The sequence below is a fragment of the Lygodium microphyllum genome, chromosome 20 (assembly GCF_053477565.2).
Source record: "Lygodium microphyllum isolate KBCC chromosome 20, Lygodium_microphyllum_v1.1.10, whole genome shotgun sequence".
Lineage (NCBI taxonomy): Eukaryota > Viridiplantae > Streptophyta > Polypodiopsida > Schizaeales > Lygodiaceae > Lygodium > Lygodium microphyllum.
In genome coordinates, this window is record NC_141154.1 from 27,725,938 (window position 1) to 27,750,147 (window position 24,210).

Here is a 24,210-nt window from a genome sequence, read left to right on the forward strand (position 1 = left end):
GTAGTTTGCAAAACATTTAGATATATACAAACAATTAGGAGTCACAATATATTAGAATAAAATATATAAAGAATTGAAAGAAATATAAATTTAAAAAAACTAGAAATAAAAAAATACTTACAAACTCTGCCTCCCATGACTCTCTGCATCCCATTGTTTCCATTTGGATCCGTCGCGCCTCTGCATGCTGGCGACTCTTCATTTTCTCTGCTGCTTTCTTCTTGGCTTTCTTCCACTCTATGCGGTGGCACATAGGTGGTTGGCTATAGGCTCCACGCCCCTCCTCCACCCTCCGCAGTGAGTCCCTGGCATGTGTCATGAGGTGGGATCTTTTGTTGTGAAGCATATCCCTCACTTTTGTGCGTCCCCAATCATCTGAGAATCGCTGACCCTTAGGATTTGGGTACCTCCTATGGACTGCCCTCAACACCTCTTGCCACAAGCCGCTTTTCTGATTTTTGAAGGCAATGACACAATCTTTATACATCGCATACACGACGTTCCTCATGTACGCCATTACATCCCTTCCCTCATCATAATGAAAGATGCCACTAGCATCTGTAACTTTATAGTACTGGCGTACAACCTCCTCTACGTGATCTACTGGTGAGGGTGATCACTCGCCACCTCCTAGGCAACCCCCACACAAGCCTCGTCCTCCCCCTCGACTCTCCCTCCTCCCTCTCTGTCGACTACCCTCTGTCTCGCTGGACGCATGAGCTTCTGCAAATGCACATGCTTCTGCAGATGCTTGTGCTTCAGCCGATGCACGTGGAGCACGTGGAGTCCCTGCATATGGAGTACCTGCATGTGGAGTCTGGGAAGTAGTGCCAGGCAAAGACGTCAGAGGCGTCCCAGACATGACACTGACCACCTCATCCGCTGTGGGAGAGCGGCCAAGGTGTCTAGTCATCTCTCCCATGAAGTCTTCCCTACTAGGAAAACCTCCAAAGAATGCATTGACCCCCCTGCCAAAGGAGGCCAATGTATCATTCATGCGATCCAAATCCGGGTCATTGCTAGATGAACCAGGATACGACATCTACAAAAAAAACACAAGAAAAAGACAAATTTATTTGCATACAAAAAATCATATATTACCTACATTTTCAAAGAGCTTTCTTTAGACATTGAGCATAAAACTTAAGTGCTAATGCTTCTCATAAACAAGAAAACTGATAAACACAAACATGGGATTGATCACATTCATCATTGCAAAAATATATTGTTTACTATCAAAACTGGGAGACCTGGCACGTGTATCCCCACGTCTAAATTGCAAGTTAGACGCACCCTCAGACGCGCTCCAAAGTGAACCTTCTGTCCAGCGCATCTATCTTCGCCTCTAAGATGCAGCACAGACGCGCTGTCAGACGCACATTCCAGGTCAATGCGCGTGTATAATCACATGTAGACTGTAGGTCAACCTTCTGTCCAGCGTGTGTATCATCGCGTGTACACTGCAGAGCACACGCGCCAACACACGCACTCTAAGACGTGCCCTCACATGCTATGAGAGGAAACATTTTTTACGTCTATATCTGCGTCTACACTGAAATGTAGACGCGCTATCAGATGCGCTCGGTCGGCTGATTTTAGGCCGACGACCGCCATTGATGATTTACAAAATGCAATACATAATGGAATCACAAATCCTAAATACACAGACAGAGCAGAGAGAGGAAGAGAGAAACAAAGAGAGAGAGAGAGAGAGAGAGAGAGAGCGAGAGAGAGAGAAAAGAAAGAAAGAAAGTTATATTAACGTCTTCTAAAGACCAAAACTGGCCTATGAGACAAACTGTGATACAACTGATGAGGTCCAGCTATCCAAAATAAAGTGCTGAATGAAAAGCTAAAAACTGGAAACTGAAAATATGGTGCTGTGAGTGTGATAAGTGTCGTGTATGTGTATGTGCGTATGTAGCTCTGGTACTCCAGATAATGGCTACAAAAGGGGAACAAATGTCGGCTGTGATAGAGGAATAACTGTCGGCTGTGATAAAGTGGTGAGATGTGTATATGTAACAGATGCAGGGAGATATACTATCCTGGGATGTAGTAGCAGTCGTCGAAGTTGCTAATAGCAGGTGATCCCTCCTGGATGCAGGATGTGGTACATCGGCGGTGGAGAAAGAGCAAACTGGAGGTCTGAGATCCAGTGTGTCGAGTGGCGTCGGATCTCAGTCTGCTATCGATGTAGATCAAGAATCCTCCGGATCTCCTGTCGGTGTGGCTGTGGGGTCCGAAACCCACGGATCCTCATGCGGTGTCGGGTACGCTGGTCCTCAGCCTGCTGTAGTGTGAGCCCGGAGGTCTGGCAGGAGGCTGGTACAGTAGCTCTCACTCTGTCTGTCTGAAAGAACTGTGTAATAGTCGTCTGGGTGGGTCCCTCTCTGACTGGGACCCGCTATGTGCTCTGCTCTCTGATGTGCCATGCCTCTCCCAGAAAATGGCCAAATGATCTCTGATCCATATCAGTCATACATCCCTGAAGTGAGCTGCTCAATGTGTATCTAGATCTCAACTCTGAGTATGCCGGGCATCTGAGAACAAAATGCTCCTCACTCTCCACCTCTGATCTGCAAAGGGGGCATATCCTCTCCTCCCGTGGGATGCCACTGGCTCTGCCACTCTCAATCATAAGCTAATGTGATGATACCCTGAGCTGTCCAATAAGAACTCTCAATCGATGTGGCATATAGATCTGCATATATCTCGGAATCTCTATGAATCCCTGCTCTGATATGCTCAAGAACTGTGTATAGTAATGTGCCATCTTCGATGGCAGTGGCTATGCAGGGCTGACCCATGTCCTCTGTATATAAATATGCCATATCTCCTGTCTGATGACTATGTTCCTCTCAGAGAGAGAGAGGGTGTAAGTGGGAGCCTGAGTATCATATAGAAGAGGTGGGAGTCTATCAATGTCCAGCCCATGTCTGTCAAACCAAGCTCTAGTCTGTGCATACCACCTTGGGTGTTTGGTGTGGCGGGTGGTGGCGCTTCTTCCTTCTCCTTCTTCCTCTCGTTGGTAAGTTACCCTCCCTTGATGCTTGCTTGCTTGCTGCTTCTTCTTGTTCTCCTCTCTCTTGTTCTCTCTTTCTTCCTCTCCTTGGCTTTCCTTTTTCCCTTCTTGTGTGTTTGAAATGAAAGAAGAGGTGAGTCATGAGGAGGTGAGGCATGAAGAGACTAGCTGAGGCATGAAGAGACTGCATGTCGGCTAAACTCAAGCTTCATAACCGCAAAAAATGCAGGAAAAGAAAGGTGCAGTTTGAAAAGAAATGATTTAAGTATGGTTTGAATTTTGACATGTGCGTCTATTTTTGCGTGTATATGCGTGTCTATTGTTCAGATAGGCACGAGTATAGACGTGAAAATAGATGTGAAAATAGACGTTAATATAGATGCGTAGGTAAACGCGAATATAGACGCACATTTAGGCTTTATCATAATTTTTTGCTTTTAAGATAAGTTTTGATAGTGTATTCTTATCATAAGTTTTAATGTATTTATTATGATTTTTGTGTATTTAAAATTAAGATCTTATGTAAATATATGAATGACAAATATTTTGATGTTGTCTGCATGAATTAGGTTTAATCATGTCGACGTCGTCATCACCTAGTGTGGTGCAAGCTGATGAGTCAATGAGCACATCCTCAAGTGAGGATGAAACATTGCGTCTTTATAATCGAGATGCATAGCTCCGACAAAAAATTAAATGCATGTGTGATCATTGTCGAGGGTGTATTTTTCGAGCACATCAAATTGCAATGTCACACCTCAGCTTGTATGGAGAATGGGACCAAGAAAAATCACCGGTATTCATTGTTTTTTTTTACCACTAAGATTGCATGTCTATGTTACGGGAATTATATATCAATGTACATGAAACTCCCTTTTGTGGTTGAGCAGGATGCAATGCCACATCCTCAGATGCTCCCTCCCAGGCATCGAGAGGCTGCAAAACGTCGACGCGAGGAGGCAGAGTCTTCAAGAAGAGTAGAGACTGACGACCATGATAGTACCCTCATGAAATGCCCCATCAAGTCGTAGAGGATGAGATTTTGGACAACATGGTACACCATCTATTTTCGCAACCGGTTCAGGGAGAAGGTCACTCTACGAAGCCAGATGATCCACTATATGTAGCATCATCTACTCCGTTGTATGAAGGTTGTACGTACTCTGTTCTTCGTGCGTCCCTCGAGATACTTAACTTGCAAACAATTTATGGATGGAGTAATGTCAATTTGGATGCGTTATTGAAGTAGGTATCAATTCAGTTTGGCTTATGAATCATAATATTAATTGTTCTATTTTGAAATCAAACAGAAATATATGTTGGTGGTTTTTTAACTCACTTTTAAAAATATATGTAGGTTATTATCACAAATGCTTCCAAAAGGAAACAAATTGACAACTAAGAGAGAGCAAGCAAGACATTACTTGACATCTCTGGGAGGCCTTGATTATGTCAAGATCCATGCATGTGTCAATAATTGTGTCTTATTTCATGGGATTCATGAGTTCGCACGAGTGTCCTGTTTGTGGCGAATCAAGATACGAAATGGAGATGAAGTCAATGGATGTGCCTTGTAAGGTTTTGCGACATTTTCTGATTGTTCCATGTATAAAACTTATGTTCAAGTGTAAGTCTATTGGAAAGCTCATGTCATGGCATGCTAGTCATCGTTCAAGTGATGGAAAATGGAGGATCCCTGCAGACACACCGGCATGGCAACATATAGATAATTTAAGGCCCGTTTTCAAAGAAGAACCAAGAAATTTGAGATTTGGTTTAGGTATGGATGGAATCAACCCATTTGGCATCAAAAGCACATCATACATTGTATGGCCTGTGGTATTGGTGAACTATAATATTCCTCCATCCATGGCAATTAAAAAGGGACATGTAATGTTGTCCCTTCTGATTCCTGGAAAGCACAAGGTTAAAAACATGGACATTTACTTAGAGCCTTTGATTGAAGAGTTAGAAATGTTATGGGAATGTATTGAGGTGCAAGATACAAGTGCATCTGCATCCTCTAGAGATTTCACATTGAAGGCCATGTTGTGGACCATGCACGACTTTCTAGGATACGGAGAGTGTTCAGGTACATGTATATAACTCTATATTTGAAATTCAAGACTTGAATCAATTGCATTTTATTAATTCACTTGTTTTTTCAGGTTTAACCACGTCAGGATATCATGCATGTCCTATTTGCAATCCCTCTCTAGTTTCCTCTAGGCCGGCACGTTTAAAGAAGGTTATCTACGACAATCATCATCGATTTCTTCCTATTGACCATCCCAAATATGTTCTCCCTACTAATGGAATGACTCCACAATATCTAACCATTCGAGACTGGAAGGAGAGATGGATTAATGCCGACAGCCACCCTCCACTCGACATGAGTCGGTAAGAAGTGCATTTCTCTCGATTGACTTTAAAGTATTTAGCATGATGAATTGTTTGCATAATATATTGTTTGTTTGTTAGGTTCTCTATATTTTTTCGTCTTCCGTAATCGACTGAACTCAAGATCAATCACCTGTTGGACCCCATGCACATATTCAAAAATATTGTATCTACATTATGGGATCGCTTGATAGGGGCTCGTGATTCAGTTAATGTAAGGGAGGATTTATGTAACATTGGTCGCATGAGACGAGCCTAGCCACGCATTGGACCCAGAGGAAAGATTGAGCTACCCCATGCACCTTGGATGTTGTCAAAGAACGAGGAAAAAATAGTGAAGGAACAAATATATAGCTTTCAAACACCCATAGGATGTATGAGATGTCTCAAGGGAGCCTTCATAAAGAAAAAGAAAAGAGGTGTGGAGCAACTATCTGGTTTGAAGTCCCACGATTGGCACAAAATGATTCAAGTAAGGGTATCTCTAACCATGAATATAGTAATTAGTGGAGTGACTATGTGTAAACTTTGGGGTATGATGACTTTTTCCTCAACCAATCATTTGATCTATGAATATTGTTTACATTCAGTTCGTACTTCCTACTAGCATATCCCATTGTGTATCCAAAGATGTATGTGATATCATTTACAAGATGGGAGAGCTTGTGAGGTGTGTATACATTGTATTTTTTCATTATATATCTTTGAATTTCTACACAAAAATAAACAAGCACATCATACATCCTGACAAATACTTGAGCTCGAAGGAAATTGATCCAAACACATTGCAAGATGCTCGAGTATTATCTGTTGAGGTGGTTTGTTTGGTGGAGGAAATTTTTCATCGATCCATTTTAACTACTCAATTACATTTACTCGTACATTTGATTGATGAGATCGCACTTTGTGGGGCAGTTCATGTAAGGTGGATGTTTTTTCTTGAGCGCTTCATGAAAACCTTGAAAGATTTTGTGAGGCAAAAAGCACGGCCTGAGGGAAGCATGGCTGAGGGTTGGTTAGTGCAATCATCCCTTGTTTATATCTCTGAATAACTTGCTGAAGTGGATCCCTCTCAACCACGACTATGGAAAGATGATGAAGACTTGAGGATGACCTCTATAGTACCTCAAGGAAAAGGAATGAGTAAAGTGTTAACAAAAGAAGAACTTCGTAAGTTAAATAGTTTTTGTGTGCTCAATAGTGATGTAATGAGCAAATGGGTGACACTATATAATGAAGCAAGGGCAAGAAGAAAAAGCGAAAGACAAGAATTTTGCACTAAATATAGACGTAATGTCTCATTTCCAGATCATCTAAATGCGCTCCCACGTCATATTGATATAGATTGGTTACATGAGGAAATGGAGAGAATGGAAAAAGAGGAGGAAATTAATATATCTCAAGAAGAGTGGGAATATGCACAAGGTTGCTTATCAAAGGTGAGACATACTATCAATTAATTTATTTTTATAAGTTTTATTTTATATAAATAATTGACATGTTTGATCTTTTATCTTTTACTACTAGTACACATTATTCAATGCACTTTGGTGTGAGGGTAAACATCTTCGAACTCAACGTATAGGTGAAAAGAGAAATACCCAAGATTGTGGTGTCCTTGCTCACTTCGAGGATGCCAATGGTACCATGGAAGGTTATTGTGGCTTGATCCAAGATATTCTGAAGCTTGACTTCAAATGATTCTTTATATATGTACTGGATGTGAAGTGGTTTAAAGAAGTGGTAACAAATGGTGAGCATTGCACAATCAGACGTCATCCAAGTGGTTTTGTAATCATTGACTCTACAAAATTTCACCAAAACAAGAATGACACATTAGTACTACCTCAACAATGCGAGCAGGTATATATGCAAAGGCTAATTTTTGTATATGTATACATGTGATACATATACACAATATAATAAGTACTTAAGTTTTTTGCTTTTGTTTTTCAAATACAAGTTGTGTGTTATCCAATGGTAAACAATAACTAATGGTGGTATGTCATCCCTATATCTAATCGTTCAAAACCAATATATGGTAATATTACCGACATGGAGATAGCAGATGACAATCCAACAATTAATAATTATGTGCATGATGACATCATAATGGATGATATGCATGATATAGTACAAGATGAACTTCGCGAGGATGTTCAAGGAAACGCAGAAGAAGACAATAATGTGATTGTCGATGATATTGATGAAGTTATTGAGCAATATAGCAACACATCTGATAGTGGGATAGACTTATTTGTTTCATTACCTCCTGGTAACATAGACCTAGAAGTATGATAGTTTAGCAAGGGTTGATCTCATCGAAGATGAGATGGATCATTCACTGTAACATAATTAATTTGCTTATTGATTCAATGTGTATTCCTAATTCTATGGTTTTTATCATGCGCACACGTGCATACTCAAGAATCAATAGTCAAGTTTAAAGCTAAATTAAATTTTCCATAATAAAAAGGAAGTATCTTTTATCATCTTCAAGTACGTAGAGAAATTACGAGATGCATATTGCAATGCTTGCTACTAATTGTAAGGTTTCTGTCGCTTGCCGCTAATTACTTATATCAGGCTTGTCAACTGGAGGAACTGCCATTCATTAGAGAGCAATGAAAAAGTAATTATTAACTCTATTTTTTTAATTCAATGATTCAATGTGTATTCTTAATTCTATGGTTTTATCATGCGCATACATGCATGCTCAAGAATCAATTTCAGGTGGTTAAATAATTATTAACTTTGGTTTTTTAATTATGTAAATTGCCAATTTTAGGTGGTGAAATAATTTTGCATCTGCTGGCGCATCTATATTAGCGTCTATTTGCGCGAATATATAGACGCAAAATTTGCGTCTATTTACACGTACGTTTACACGCACTTATAGACGCTGTGATAGACATGTCCGACTTTGCGCATCTAACATGCACGTCTATGCCTCGTTTCTGTTGTAGTGCCATTGTGTAAGTGAGAAATCTACAAGTGAGACTCCTTCCTTCTCTCCCACAATCTTGACATACCTCTCACATAGTCGATGCGCAATGCCTACCTTGCAGGTGTAGTGAGCTTATCTTGATGCTCGATGAAGTTCCCTCCTCTCTCTTACACTCCGGTAGCTCCACGATCCTTGTGGCAAGTTCAAGCAACCGCCAGTTTCAGCCTGAGACTTGAAAAGAGCTGGTAAGATAGATCTTTCACGTGGGAGATTAAGGTCTAATGCCACCATTGACAATGAATTCTAATAGTGTTCTTATCAAGTTCAACAAGAAAGGAGAAATTGTACCTATTATAAATCCTCTCTTTTGGCTTGATTTTGATTATCATAGGTACGAGTGAGTTGATTAATATGGCATGGCCTATCACTAAGACTTGGTGTATACTTTGTATTTTGACAAAGCTTTTAGAGGGCCGACTAAACATGTGAGCATTGTTCGAGTCATTAAAGACCCTCGATGTAGGGTTGTCATCATAAAGATGGGAGTCTATTTAGGACCTTTTACTAATAATATGGCAGAATATAAGGGCATGATTATGAGGTTGAAAGTAGCCAATTGGCTGAATGGGACCTACAGTGTGCGCGATCCCATCCTTTGGATGTACCATCATGTAGCCTTAGATATGTTGCATATTTTTGAGACAATGGCTTGTCAATTAGTTCCTCAATAGTGGAATCCCTTTGCGGGGATTCCCTCGCTAATTATGTTTTCATTGAAGATGTCTTTTTCAATTGTGGTCAAGGGGAGCTTTTACAATTATCTCCTACATGACTACTTTGGGGTCTTCTTGCTGACATGTCCTAATTTGGCCACCGTTGGTTAGTTTGGGTTATGACTCAGGTAGCAATTGAGCACCTTCCTACTCTACCATGGACGCATAGAATTGTTTATCATTATATTCTTCAAACACCCCTTGCTATTTATACAGGGGGATTAGCCAATAACCTGATGCACTTAGTGTAGGGCTTGATAAGCCCTTACCCTTGGTCAATTTTGTACTTAATAGAGTTATGTTAGGACCAAGAGTTTGTTTTAGTAGTCCAATACTCAATGATAGTGAAGTGGATTATTTCATAAGGCCAAGAGGGTCTTTTTTTTTTGGGTTCTAATGTTTTATTTCATAAGACCAATAGGACCAATTTGTTGGTTGTGGAATGTTATATTCCTTTAGGCCAAGAGGGCCATGTGTCTATTTGGTGTGGGTAAATTTAATGGTTTTCTGTTTTAGTGATTGCATCATACATGTTTAACGTAGTGCCTGGAGGCATTCTTTGCTATGCGGGAGCTTCTTATGGCCATTCCAGGTGGTATCGTCGCATTTCCCAACTTTTCCTTTAAGCTGATAGTGTTATATGTGTATGTGGGGGTTATTTTCTTTTCATTTGTGGGAACTAGCAATCAAGGCATGAAGTCCTAGGGTTAGGTTAGGTATATTTGGGGAGGTTTGAGTAGTTGCCTATACCTCTTGTAAAGACATTTTCAGGCATTGAAAGACCTATTTTTAGAACATAGTCCTAGTGACCTTGTTCTATTAGCCTGCTATACAACTATTATAGGAATCCCTACTAGTGTAAGGTAGTTAGAGAAGCCTGCCAAAGTAAAAAGAAGAGAAAGTTCTCAATATACTTGAAATATAAAAGTGTAGAGGTGTGTAAGAAGGGCCTTAAAAAAGAAAAGAAAACAAAGAAAAATCTTATGAGTAGTTGATTATCGCATTGCAGTGGAGGCTTCGTAGGTTCCTAGGGATGAGTTACCTAGGGCCGATGCCTTGTCTTCCTAGGGGTAGCAACTAGTCAAAATAAAGAAATAAGGAAGGTTAGAGCAAAAATAAAAGTGAGTGAAAAAGAAAAGGATTAAGTGCCATCTTGTGAGAGCTTGGTAGGTTTTTGGGTACTGAGCCAGGAGTTGAGGCTGATACCCTCTTCTCCTTGGATCACTCTATGCTTAGCTCCCTCCTTTTTACACACTTGAGTATGGAAACCTTAAGAAAAAAATATGTTAAGAGAAAATTTATGATGACTTGGCTGTAGAAATCCCCCTCTAGTAGGAGTTCTTGGTCTAGTTGTCCTAAGTTATGTAGGTAGTTCAAGCCACCACTGGGATCACCTCTTTGATAGCTCTTTTAGCCAGTCTGTATCAAAGCAGTTGGTTAGAAAATTACTCTGGATTTTTGTCAAATTATGCGGGGCCTATCCCTTAAGGATTTTCATGCCTTGATTTTGTCAGGGGTAGGGTGAGAGTTATTCTTGTGCTTTAATGAGTATAATTTTTATGGCAGCTTAATGCTTTTTCTGGTTGTTGTTTGTACAGATCAGTTCATGGGATTTGTAATATCCCTGTACCCCATAGGAAACCCCCCCTTTTCTATTTTTTATAAGATACACATGAAATGTTAATTTCTATTCATAAGATACACTCACATCGTTAGACAAAACCCTAGACTTTCATAGACGTAAGTCACATGTGATCCGGTGCACTAGGAATAAGTATAATTGCCTGCGAATTGTTTTATCGATCTTGCTATGGACAATCACAAATGGATACGCTCCTAGCTTAGTTGAAGGTGGTGACCTAACCCTAAATGGATTGTTGACCCAAGTTATGCTTGGCAGTTTGAAAAGGTTGTAGATCCCTTAAGCAAGTGTTTTGATACATCCAGTTAAAATTTTGATTGTGCATCCAATGGGATTGCGATGCCTTGAAGCAAGAGGTTGTGTATTCAACTATTTGTTAATGTGGTTTTGGATGTTAACTCAAGTGGAAGTGTTTGATGATTTCATGGTCGGATTTGAAATGACTGATTGCCATGGAAACGAAAGGGATGTTTTCCCTAGGAATTGTTACTATGCTGGTTGCTTCAGCTATGGTTGATTTCCTAAAGGGATAATTAAGGAAGGATGGTGCTAGCTACCCTCCGCGAGCCGCCAAACCCTAACCAAGGGGGTTATGAATCTGTGCCGAGAATGTGGACCAAACCCGCTACGAGAGGTCTTTTCGTGGAAATCACTTGACGTAGGAGGACGCTTGGGTGCCAATGGGGACTCTGGCCGTAAATCTTAATGCCTCCGTGTCCTATACAAGTGTTCTACGTGACTCAAGATGGGATCTCGAGGTCTTGATACTAGTTACAAGGCAGAATCTTGAAAGGATAAACCTTCGGGTTTTATCGTCGAAAGACGGAAGGATTTTTCTGTAGAGGTAGAAATGAGCACTTAATTCTCCTGTATGGGCAGGAGATACACATTAATCCAAAGATAAGTTAAGGAAGTGATTGATCTTGTTTTATCTTTTCTTCGCATTTGTGGCCTAAATTACGTAAAGGAACCTGTGATTAATGGGTTAATTAAGGAAGCTACCTTTTTATGTCAAACATAATGTGGTAGGTAATTAGATAACTAAGACAACCCTCCAGGGAAGCGTGGTGGATGTGACCAATTAGGTCTATCCTACGAAAGGGTGGTCTCAGTTAGCCAAGAGTTTTCCCTAAATGAAATGTTAACGAGGAATGTTAGGTAAGGTTGGATGATGTCCTTAGACAATGTTGGCCAGGACCCCGTTCTTCAGGTCGATCCTAGTGGAAACGGTCGGATAAGTTCCGTTGCGGGGCAAACTCGAGAGACCCTAGTTGGCAAAACTCGTGTCATTCCTTGGGATTTCCAGGCGGCATCTTCTAAATAAACCTCTCGATGGGCTGCTAAGACGTGTCCCGCAATTTGAGGAGTAGGCACGTTACAGTTGGTATCATAGCAAAACTTCTTAATGATGCATGATTGATTAATGTTCAGATCATAGACATAACCTAAATAACGTAAGTGGTATGGCTTGATTGTCAGGCACCTTCTGCACCCAGGAATGCTGACATGCAAGAGAAAAAGTTCATTCTCAAGCAGATTAAGCCACCCGAGTTTGATGGCAAGGGAAGGACTATTCAAGCTAACGCCGAGATCTGGATTGGGTCCATGGAGAACTATTTTGAGGAGCAGGAACTGCACCTGCTAACCAAGCCATGCTCACTAAACTTAAGCTTACAGGCAAAGCGAGACTTTGGTGGAAACAATGGTGCAGAGATCAAGCGATCTCGAAGGGGACAGTCACTTGGGATAAGCTTAAGGAGGTTGTGCGAGGGAGGTATCTGCCACCTTCCTACCGCACGCAAAAGATGAATGAATTCTATGACTTAAAGCAGCTAGGATTATCCTTGAAGCATATTACTCAAAGTTCATTTCACTCCTAAAGTATGCACCCCCAATGGATATGACACAGCAGGTGTCAAAGTTCTGTGATGGGTTGAATCCACGCATAAACACTTGATTAGAATCAATGCACCCAACAGACTTGCAAGACGCATTACTCCGAGCAAATCCAATCATCCAAGAACTTAAATCAGGCAGCTATGATGAAGATGACTCACGGGATCAAGACAAGAGGTGCCACAAGTGCGGAGAGATAGGACACATCCGTAAGAGATGCCCCAACCGCCAATGTTTCCACTGCAATAAACTAGGACACATCCAAATAGATTGTCCTGAGTTGGACCCTGAGAATCAAGAACGTGCAGTCAAATGAAGCTGTCTAAACTTCACTTTTAGCTCATATTATGAACCATATAATGATGAAGGCTTGGAGCATGTTGTAACCTTTGAGGATGACTAGATGTCTTAGAAAGATCCTTTTGAGGTAATAAGTTTTGTACTTGGAATAAATCCTATTGAACCCTATGAGTTATGGCAAGCTATTATTTTAGGATGAGAATTTGAGTAATCAAAGTTGCACAGTGAAAGCGTGATGGGTCTTATCCCACAGGTTTTAGAACCCAATGATAACTGGTTATCAATGAACCCTAAGCGCATTCGAGATGAGGACATCTCGATTCCTCTAAGGGGGAGAGGATGTAATATCCCCGTAACCCATAGGAACCCCCCCCCCCCCCCCCCCCCCCTCATTTTTTATTTTTTTCAATTTTTTTTCTCCCTCTCCCTCCTCCCCCCCGACAGTACGTTGGGGAGAGAGAGAGAGGGAGTGAGTAGGGAAAGGGAGGGGCATGCCGCCCAGGTGGCGGCATACAGCTACACCCCTATAAGACCACCCCTCCTTCTCCTCTCCCACAAGCCCCCCCTCCCGTTTGCTGCAGGAAGCCCCCTGGCCCCTCCGACTGACGTTGCACCCCCTGCTGACGTACAAGCCCCCCCCCCCATTTGCGTCCTGCTGGTCTTCTTCATGACAGTGTCTTCATAGGCATGCCTGTTGGGCTGTTTGGTATAAGGCTGCCATCATGAGAGAAGAGGGAGAGAGAGGAGAAAAAGAAGAGGAAGGGAGAAAAAGAAGAGAGAGAAGAGGGAGAGAGAAGGAAGAGAAGAGAAGAGGGAGAGAGAGAGGAGAAAAAGAAGAGGAAGGGAGAAAAAGAAGAGAGAGAAGGAGGAGAAGAGGGAAGAGAGAGAAGAGGGAAGGAAGAAGAGAAGAGGGAGAGAGAGGAGGGAAGAAGACGAAGGGAGAAAAAGAAAAGAGAGAAGTGGGAGAGAGGAGGGGAAGAGAGAGAAGAGACAAGGAAGAAGAGAAGAGGGAGAGAGAGGAGAGGAAGAAGAGGAAGGGAGAAAAAGAAGAGAGAGAAGTGGGAGAGGGAAGGAGGAGAAGAGGGAAGAGAGAGAAGAGGGAAGGAAGAAGAGAAGAGGGAGAGAAGAGAGGAGAAGGAGAATAAGGAAGAGGGAGAGAGAGGAGAAGAAGAAGAGGAAGGGAGAAAAATAAGGGAGAGAAGTGAGGAGAAGAGGAAAGAGAGAGAAGAGGGAAGGAAGAAGAGAAGAGGGAGAGAAGGGAGGAGAAGGAGAAGAAGGGAGAGGGAGAAAGAGGAGAAGAAGAAGAGGAAGGGAGAAGAAGAAGAGTAAGGGAGAAAAAGAAGAGAGAGAAGTGGGAGAGAGAAGGAGGAGAAGAGGGAAGAGAGAGAAGAGGGAAGGAAGAAGAGAAGGAGAGAGGGAAGAGAGGAAGGGAAGGAGAAGAGGGAAGAGAGAGAAGTAGTGGAAGAAGGAGAAGAAGAGGTAGCAAGAGGAGAAGAGGAGAGAGGGAGAGAGAGAGAGTAGGAGAATAAGAGAAAAGAAGAAGAAGTGGAGGAGAGAGAGAGAAAAGATAGTAGAAAAGAAGAGGGAGAGAGAGGGAGAGAGAAAGAAGGAGAGGGAGTGGGAGTTGGTGGGTAGCTTCAAGGAGCCACACCCAAACCACCCTCTCGGCGAAGGGTTCCATCCAGCGGTCTTTTCTTCCGAATCTGTCAACCCGAAACCCGTCAAGGTCAGGACTGCCAAATCTCCCTGAGGCGAATGGCTCCCAAGAATAAAGTCGCGGGAAGCGTAGGTGCCCAAGCCACTGGTAATGCTGGAGGGGCAAGCAGAACGACCAACGCAGCACACACGAATCAAGCCTAGGTTCTAAGCTTTAAATATTAATTTAGGAATTATTTCTCATGGAAGGGATGAAAGGATTGATGTCGTGTATAGGATTTTGTTTACTCTAAGAACTAAGTTGCATGCGCGAAATTGTAGAGTATGGAATTCACACAAGATTTTAGGCACAAAATGATAGCTTTTACACACATAAAATGATAAGGTTATCGCCTTACTTCACATAAAAAGATAGCTTTTTAACCAGTCGAGTGCATGAATACTCACTTAGAATTCACGTTTTGCAATCATGGTTAAAAGAAACACATGAAATGTTAATTTTTGTTCATGAGATACACTCGCATCGTTAGACAAAACCCTAGACTTTCATAGACGCAAGTCACATGTGATCCGATGCATTAGGAATAAGTATAATTGCCTGCGAATTGTTTTATCGATCTTGCTGTGGACAATCGCAAATGGATACACTCCTAGCTTAGTTGAAGCTGGTGACCTAACGCTAAATGGATTGTTGACCCAAGTTATGCTTGGCAGTTTGAAAAGGTTGTAGATCCCTTAAGCAAGTGTTTTGATACATTTAGTTAAAATTCTGATTGTGCATGCAATGGGATTGCGATGCCTTAAAGCAAGAGGTTGTGCATTCAACTGTTTGTTAATGTGGTTTTGGATGTTAACCCAAGTGGGAGTGTTTGATGATTTCATGGCCGGGTCTAAGATGACTGATTGCCATGGAAACGAAGGGATGTTTTTCCTAGCCTCGGGGGGTTCACTATATATATATTCTCTATATAACATGCATTCATGACCTATTTATAAATATCCTAATCTACGATTTTTTTTGAATAAAATACAACCCTTTTCTATTCAATATGTAAGTAACCCCTTTATATGACACCCTTCTGTATGTAAAAAATGTATAAAAATGGTGTTTTAAAAACCCCTTATTTTGAACTCATGTTATATATACATATATTCATGAGTGATCCCCCCGAATCCCTAGCAATTGTTACTATGCTGGTTGCTTCATCTATGGTTTATTTCCTAAAGGGATAATTACGAAAGGATGGCACTAGCTACCCCCCGCGAGCCGCCAAACCCTAACCAAGGGGGTTATGAATTCGCGCTGGAAATGTGGACCGAACCCGCCGCGAGAGGTCTCTCTGTGGAAATCACTTAGCGTAGGAGGATGTTTTGGTGCCAATGGGGACTCTGGCCGTAAATCCCAATGCCTTCGGGCCCTACACAAGTGTTCTACGTGACTCGAGATGGGATCTCAAGGTCTTCATACTAGTTACAAGGTGAAATCTTGGAAGGATAAACCTTCGGGTTTTATCACGGGAAGACGGAAGAATTTTTCTACGGAGGCAGAAAGGAGCACTTAATTCTCCTGTATGGGCAGGAGATACACATTAATCCGAAGATAAGTTAAGGAAGTGATTGATCTTGTTTTATCTTGTCTTTGTGTCTGTGGCCTAAATTACGTAAAGGAACCTGTGATTAATGGGTTAATTAAGAAAGTTGCCTTTTTATGTCAAACATAATGTGGTAGGTAATTAGATAACTAAGACAACCCTCGAGGATGTGACCGATTGGGTCTATCCTGCAGAAGGGTCATCTCGGTTAGCCGAGAGCTTTCCTTAAAGGAAATGTTAATGAGGAATGTTAGGAAAGGTTGGATGATGTCCTTAGACAATGTTGGCCAGGACCCCGGTCTTCAGGTCGCGATCCTAGTGGGAATGGCCGGATAAGTTCCTTTGCAGGGCAAACTCGAGAGACCCTAGTTGGCAAAACCCGTGTCATTCCTTGGGATTGCCGGGTGGCGTCTTCTAAATAAACCTCTCGATGGGATGCTAAGACATGTCCCGCGATTTGAGGAGCGGGCACATTATAGGGTTCGACGAGCTGAGTCACCCTATCCCATGGTCACAAATGAGAGCATATTTTAGAGGCCATTTCTTGAAGTGGAAAAGAGCCGTGAGGTTATAAAGGACCAAATTTTCATGTAAATGAAACAGTTGTGGATTGATGAGCTAGAGTTTTTCTAGATGGAGTTCGATGCTAGGAACCCAATGCAAGTCTCCCTTCATCGAGTAGAGTCCATTTGACCCCCTATTTGATCTCTACAAGGTTTTGAATTATGAAATAATCTATGTGATTCAGGAGCCAAAAAGTGTATGAGAGTAGCCAGCTTTATAGATTTTGACGCCACGAAGCCAGCTATCCAGACGGATCTCAAATCTGAGCTTGTTTGTCCCTTTGAAATCGAAAAAACCACTTATCAGATAGTGTGAAACGCTAAACTAGTTTTTTAAAAACCAAAGCTTGAGCTTGAATTAAGCTTTAGTTTGGAAAGGGCACAAATTTTGAAATGTGGGGAGGAAGGTATCATTTTTTTCGACACCCCAAAAATTAATTTAAAAATGCCAATTTTTTTATCAGCACCATTAGAGGCAAAGCTCCGTGTAACGTGTACACCTCTTCCCGTCAGGACACGTCTTAGCATCCCATCATAAAGGAGGTCTAGAAAGCTCCACCCAGCACTCCCATGGAATGTTACGGGGTTTGTGATCTAGGACTTTCCACGTCTGCCATGTAGCGGAAGCATTCTGGCTGTTCGCACTTAGGACCGACCTGAATCAGGGTTTCCCCTAATGGTCATTTCCTAAACAACAACTAGCGTCGAATCCCAAGCGAACTACTTTATGCAGAAACGCCAGGGACGAAGCGGATTCATGCTGCACTTGGTTCAAGGAGAATGGGAAACGAGAGGGATGCAAGGCTCGACCTCTTTGCCATAAGGCATAGTCCCATTCCGTTCCCCTAAAATAGCATAAACTGGGATTATTAGACTCTAGGTTAGCACCCTTGCTATTCATTTCCTTTGAGAAGATCTCCTTGCTGTCCATTATGATTGAGAAAAGTTCCTGGCCAACCGGGACCACCCATCCGTAGGACGGACCCATGGCCACATCCACTGCACTTTCCTCAGGTTGTTTTACTTGTCTAATTACCTACCACATTTAGTTGGACATGCATCAAGCAGCTTCTTTAATTAGCCCGTTAGGCACCGATTCCTTTATGTAATCTTAGCACTTGACATAGAAAAGTAGTGTCAAACAAGTTCCTTTTCAACAGGTTATCATATTTATCTTTGGAATACATTCATAAAGTCCAACCCTTAGGCTTATCCATAATCTACCCGAAGGCTATCCAGTAATCCATAGGGATTACTAATCCAAGATTTCACCCGTAGACTAGTATGCGGGCCTCAAGATCCAATCCCAAGTCACGTTGGCCTCTTGTGCAAGGCCCAAAAGATGAGGCATTTACAGCCAGAGCCCCCCCTGGCACCCAAGCATCCTCCTACTCCAAGTAACGCTCAACGGAGAGACCTCACACGGTGGGTTCGGTCCACCTTCCCGGTGTGGCTAACAACCCCCTTGGTTACGGTCAGGCAAATAGTCGGGGGTAACTGAGGATGCCTCTCCCTTCATGCCTTCAACCTAAAGCATTAGATATCTTTTCATCCTTTAATTCCTTGAGCAAACAAAGCAAGCAGTGCTCTTTAAATTGTTACAAGCACAATCATTTTCAGTGGTCGCTATTTTGCCAACTACATGAGTGAATCCTTATCTCCGAATGCATCCAGCATTTGATCTAGGATCAATTGCAACTTGGCAAGATCCCCATGGGTGTGATTGTTAACCCTTAAGCCCTTGGGTTAGGGCCATACCCTATTAACCCAACTTAACCAATACCTTAGGTTTTATTAATAGTAAATCATGGCAACCATGTCGCACCAAATTATTGATTGGTCCTTTTCTTCCAAGCAAATATCTAATTCCCTTATCTTGGCAACTTTTCCCAAGAAAGGTGATATAACAGGATGACTACTCATCCTCTTGCAAATTAAACTTGCGCAAGAATCTACCAATCTCATTTCGAGGAATTGGCCATTCACTTGTGATCAACCCACAAGATCATGCAACATTGCAACTTGTTGCACAAGTGTCACATCTATTTCATGGGATTATTTCGCCCATCAAACAGCGTCTTCTAGTCACGAAATCATGATTAGATAAGAAGTAGGTTTAGGGCATCCTCTTATCCAACCCATTCCCAATTTCACTAGGCCGACAAGTCCTAGGGTTCTAACTCAATCTGAGTTTCATCTTTTGAACAAATGATCTTTAGGGTAGAAACCCTAGATCGTTTCTTGCAAGTACATCCAATTGTCCCTAATTTCCGTAAATGTGGGTAGAACTTTAGGGTATGAGAGTTTTGACTTGGCAATAAGTGTGACTAGGTCAAGTCCTTAACATGCTAAACCCTATTTAGCACTTGGAGTATGTTGCATTGATTTAACCATCCTAAGCGAATCCTTTGTGGTTTAGGTATTTTGGGTAGTCTAGTTTACTTGTCTTAAGACAAAGACAAACCATTCCTAAAGATGTGGTCTTGATCAAAGAGGGGAAATACTAGTTTCATTATGTTACAATTCACGTAAGCACGCGAACTCATTGCCTCTACGTATGACTAGATTCGCAATCCCTAACTCTTCTTTTTAAGACCAAAACACATGTTAAATTATGGCATAATTTCCATTGATCCTACTAGGGCTTGCATTCACGATTTATGCCACTAAGCTTTTAAGGTTTTATGTTAAAATGAACCATGCAGCCTTTCCCTAACTACATTTCTGAATGAAATATTCGAACGCTAAATGAGCATTATGCAACCTTTCCTAACTACTACGCAGTTAAATGAGATTTATGCCAATTGAAGCTAGAGTTAACCTACTTCCAGCCCTAGAATCTTTCCATGCTTTGCAATTTTCTATGGTTGATAATGACTTTTTAATGAATCATTGCGAAGAAGATTTGTCTAAAATTGCAACATGCAATTTAATCTTTTTGTGCATAACCAAAGGTGTACTACGATAATTTCAACTTTGTAATGATAGTCATTAGTTGTTCCAGATTCGTTACTTTGCAATGCACCAAGGCTACTTGCTAAAAATGCATAGACACCTTATTTTCTTTTCCGTTCATTCCATTGAAAAATACAAATGATCGATCTTCAATCGTGAGTTACTTTTAAAAATAGCCAATGTAATTCATTCGCATCAAACTAGGTGGATTTAACAAGCATAAGTGCATCCTAATTCCATGAATTAACCATGCATAATTGCAATACTTTGACATAAATCAAAAATAGGAAAAAAACATGGACTTGTGGGTTCAGTGAAATATCCACATGAATTTTAGGAGATGATTCTCCTGCGGTTGCGCCTTGTGACTTTTTAGGGGCCATCGTGAATTCGACCTCCGGTTAGCCTTCGCAGTTTTGAATTACTTGCCTTGGTTTCCAGCCTTATGATCTTCAGCCATCTCCTTCGTACGCACAATTCCCTTTGAGGTATGGCTCCTTGACAAAAGTACCGCCTTGCGGAATTTGGCTTTGGAAGGCCTTAGAGTTCTTGTGAAGGCCCTTGCGAAAACGGAGGCTTGAGAGATTCTTCTCCTTGAAATACTGGCTAGGAATGGTTTTGTGGGCCTTGTGGAAAAGGGAACTTTAAATCCCAAGCCTAGGGGCTTGTGGGTGATTGGTGAAAAGGACTTTACACTTATTTTCTTCAAAAACCTTGGGGTAAAGAACTTGTGGAAAAGGGGGTTTAAGGAAACCCTCTTCTTCTCTACAAGACCCGAGGCGTTGAGGGCTTGTGAGGGATTTTGTAGGAAGGCCTTCTAGGCTTCCTCTTTGAAACTCGGAGGAAAATTTGGCTTTTGGAGGGTTCAATGGGAAGGGGCCTTTAAACCTGGCAAGGAAATGGGCTTGTGATGGATGCAATGGGAGGGGGCTTTAAATCCCGAGGGTAAAAATTGCTTGTGGTGGATGCAATGGGAAGGGGGCCTTAGAGAAGCCCCCTTAGAAGCTTCCAAGAAGCTTCTAAGATGGATGCAGGGCCATGTGGCAAAAAGGGGGGAAATAATAGCTTGATGGCGGCCATCAGGTGGAGCTGGCAGTATTTCAATTTGGCTGCAGCTGGCGGCGTTTCAATTCGGCGGCAGCTGACGCAGCTCCTCTACCTACGCAGCTTCAACGTCTCTTCAGCCTCCTCTCAAGATGACGACTCTGCGCAGTCTCACAGCCTCTCCCTTCTCTCACGCCTCCATTACTCCCCCCCAAAGGGGGGTTTTTATAGTCTGGGGGGAGAGGGGACCTCCCCCTACGTGGCCCCCTTGCATGGCATCCTCCCCCCCACCTCGTCATGTTGCCCTTAATAGCCCATCCCCTTCCCTCAGCCATGTATCGGTTGGGAAGAAATATATTTGCAATAATTTTATCTCAACATTATCCTCTTAACCTCCTCCCAATAGGGAGTTCACCTGCAGTTATGCGGGTTTTGAACCTCGGTCCCGATTTGCCAATGTGGAGGTCATGATTCCTCACGTACGGTTTATAGATTGCATTGCCAGTAACTCCAATGCCGGAATAAACCTCTACATGAGTTTCACGCGGGGTGTGGAAAGTCTGACTAGAAATATTTTTCAAGCGAGAATATTACATTCTCTCCCCCTTAGAGGAATCGAGATGTCCTCATCTCGAGATGAACTGGGGATATTGTTGGTTGAGAGTGCTCTCATCCATCCAAGTGGCATCCTCCTTGGGATAATCTTTCCATTGGACAAGGTATTCTCTCAAGGTTTTGGATCTCACCTATCTCTCCCTAACATCTAAGATCCTGTCAAGCGGTAGCTCAAGGACTCCTTAGCAACTTGTTGCTCATCAAGTACATGGCTAGGATTAGGTACATACTTCTTCAGTAGGCTGATATGGAATACATTATGAACCTTTAGGTTCTCAGGGAGTTTCAGTCTATAAGCATTAGGTCGTAGGCACTTGAGGATCTTGTATGGTCCACAATACCTTGGACTTCGCTTTTTGTAATCTCCTAAGGATAGAGAACTCTTCTTTGGCCGTACGCGAATGAAGACCATGTCTCCTTCCTCGAAGATTCTATCTTGACGCTTCAAATTTGCGTATGCCTTTTGTCTATCCTTGGCAGCTTGGATGTCATGTCTTATTGACTTTACTTGGTCATCCATCTCTTCGAACATCTGCCTTGAAGCTTCAACCTTCAAGATTGGATTTGAGAAGTTTAGGGGACTTTGACAGTCATGCCCATATAATGCTTGAAAAGGGGTCATCTGAATGCTTTGTTGGTAAGAAGCATTGTAGGCAAACTCAACCAAGGGCAAGTATTGAATCCACCTTTTTGGTTTACGGTAGCAGTATGCCCTTAGCATATCCTCGATGACTTGATTGACTTGCTCCGTTTGGCCCCATCAGTTTGGGGATGGTAAGCTGTACTAAAACAGAGTGGAGTCCCAATGGCTTCAAAGATAGCTCTCCAAAAGTGTAATGTGAAGAGAGAATCACGATCACTAATGATTCTTCTGGGTAACCCATGTAGCTTGAATATCTCCTTGATAAACAACCTTGCAATGTCTGAGGCTTTATAGATTGTCTTCACTGGAATAAGGTATGCAACCTTAGTAAGCATGTCAACCACAACCATGATGAAGTTGTATCCTCCCTGAACTTGGGGTAGGCCAACAACAAAGTCCATGCTAATGAATTTCCATTTCGTTTGGGGAATGTCAAGTGGTTGCAACTTTCCAGGAATTTTGACATGTTCTGCTTTGATATGTTGACAAGACAAACACTCAGTGACATATTTGAGAACGTCACCTTTAAGCCTCTCCCAATAGTAGCTCTTCCTAACTGCATTGAGAGTCTTGGCATAGCCAAGATGTCCTGAGAAAGGGGAATCATGAGATTCCCATAGTATCTTCTGCTTAAGTGACTGGCTTGCCGGTATATATAATCTTGTTCTATAGTAGACAAGTCCACTATTGATAGAGAATTCGTGATACTTAGCATATAGCTTCTGGTCCTGGTCCTTGATAGGGATCTCCCTTAGCATCTTTTGATAGGCTGGATCATGGCATGCTTCCTCTCTAGCTAGCTCAAGTATTGAGTTGTTTGGCATGGATACCTTTGTGGCTAGAGATCTAGCTGTTGATGGATTTTGCAAGATTAGACAATTAAGAAATGCCTTGCAACTAAGTGCATCGGCAACTACATTCTCCTTTCCAGGTCGGTATTTGATTTCAAAATCATACTCCTCCAGCAATTCAATCCACCGACGTTGCCTCATGTTGAGCTTGCTTTGGATAAAGATCCACTTGAGACTTTTATGATCCATTACTAGAGTAAACTTGTTACTCAATAGGTAGTGTCTCCAAAGCTTTAGAGCATGGATGACAGCTAACAGTTCTAGATCATGAGTAGCATAATTCTTCTCATGGCTCTTCAGTTTCCTTGAAGAATATGCTACAGGATGACCTTCTTGCATGAGCACACATCCTAAGGCAAGCGTGCTAGCATCAGTTACTACCTCGAACTCCTTACTAAGGTCTAGAAGTTTTAGGATAGGTGCTGATACCAAACTTTGCTTTAATCTATCAAAGCGGGTTTGTTCGGCAGTTGACCATGCAATGGATGTTTTCTTCTTCAGTAAATCTGTCAAAGGTGTTGCAATCAAAGCACAGTTTTTTATGAAGACCCTATACCATCCTATCAATCCAAGAAAACTACATATTTCTTGACAGTTGTTGGTATTGGCCATTCTAGAACATCCCTAACTTTGGCCAGATCCATTGAGATTCCTTCCGCTGATACAATGAATCCTAGATATTCAATTTGACGTTTAAAAAATGCACACTTCTTCATCTTAGTGTAGAGCTTGTGTACCATCATTGTCTCAAGGACAATCCAAAGCTGGGTTTCATGATCTTCTTCTTGTTTGGAATAGACTACGGTATCATTGAAGAATACAAGTACGAAGTCATCAAGATATGGCCTAAAGATATCCTGCATTAAGCTGTTGAAGGTGGCAGGCACATTCGTGAGCCTGAATGACATAACTAGGAACTCAAAGTGTCCATATCTTGTGTTGAAGGCCATCGTTGGGATATCTTCTTCCTTGATTCTTATCTGATAGTAACCAGACCTGAGATCAATCTTGGAGAAGATCTTCGCACCTTGAAGACGATCAAGAAGCTCATCTATTCTAGGAATAGGGTACTTGTTCTTAACTATTGATTGATTCAACCCTTTGTAATCAATACATAGTCAAAGCATTCCATCTTTCTTTTTCTGGAGCAGCACTAGAGCTCCCCATAGTGAACTACTAGGACGGATGTAGCCCTGATCTAGTAGTTGCTTGAGTTGCTCCTTCAGCTCAATTGCTTCCGGGATGGACATCCTATAAGGCCTCTTTGCAATTGGCGCAGCTCCTGGCACTAGCTTGATCTCATGATCC

At 42.0% G+C, this 24,210-nt stretch overlaps 1 protein-coding gene across 1 annotated transcript; it reads left to right on the top strand.

The window, feature by feature from the left end:
• The first annotated feature begins 4,672 nt into the window (after positions 1-4,672).
• Positions 4,673-5,631, top strand: LOC148018775 (uncharacterized). The gene is made up of 3 exons (XM_087701248.1): positions 4,673-5,117; positions 5,194-5,425; positions 5,507-5,631. The coding sequence occupies exons 1-3, from the start codon at positions 4,673-4,675 to the stop codon at positions 5,532-5,534; spliced, it is 705 nt and encodes a 234-aa protein (XP_087557374.1). The 3' UTR covers positions 5,535-5,631.
• Positions 5,632-24,210: the final 18,579 nt, after the last annotated feature.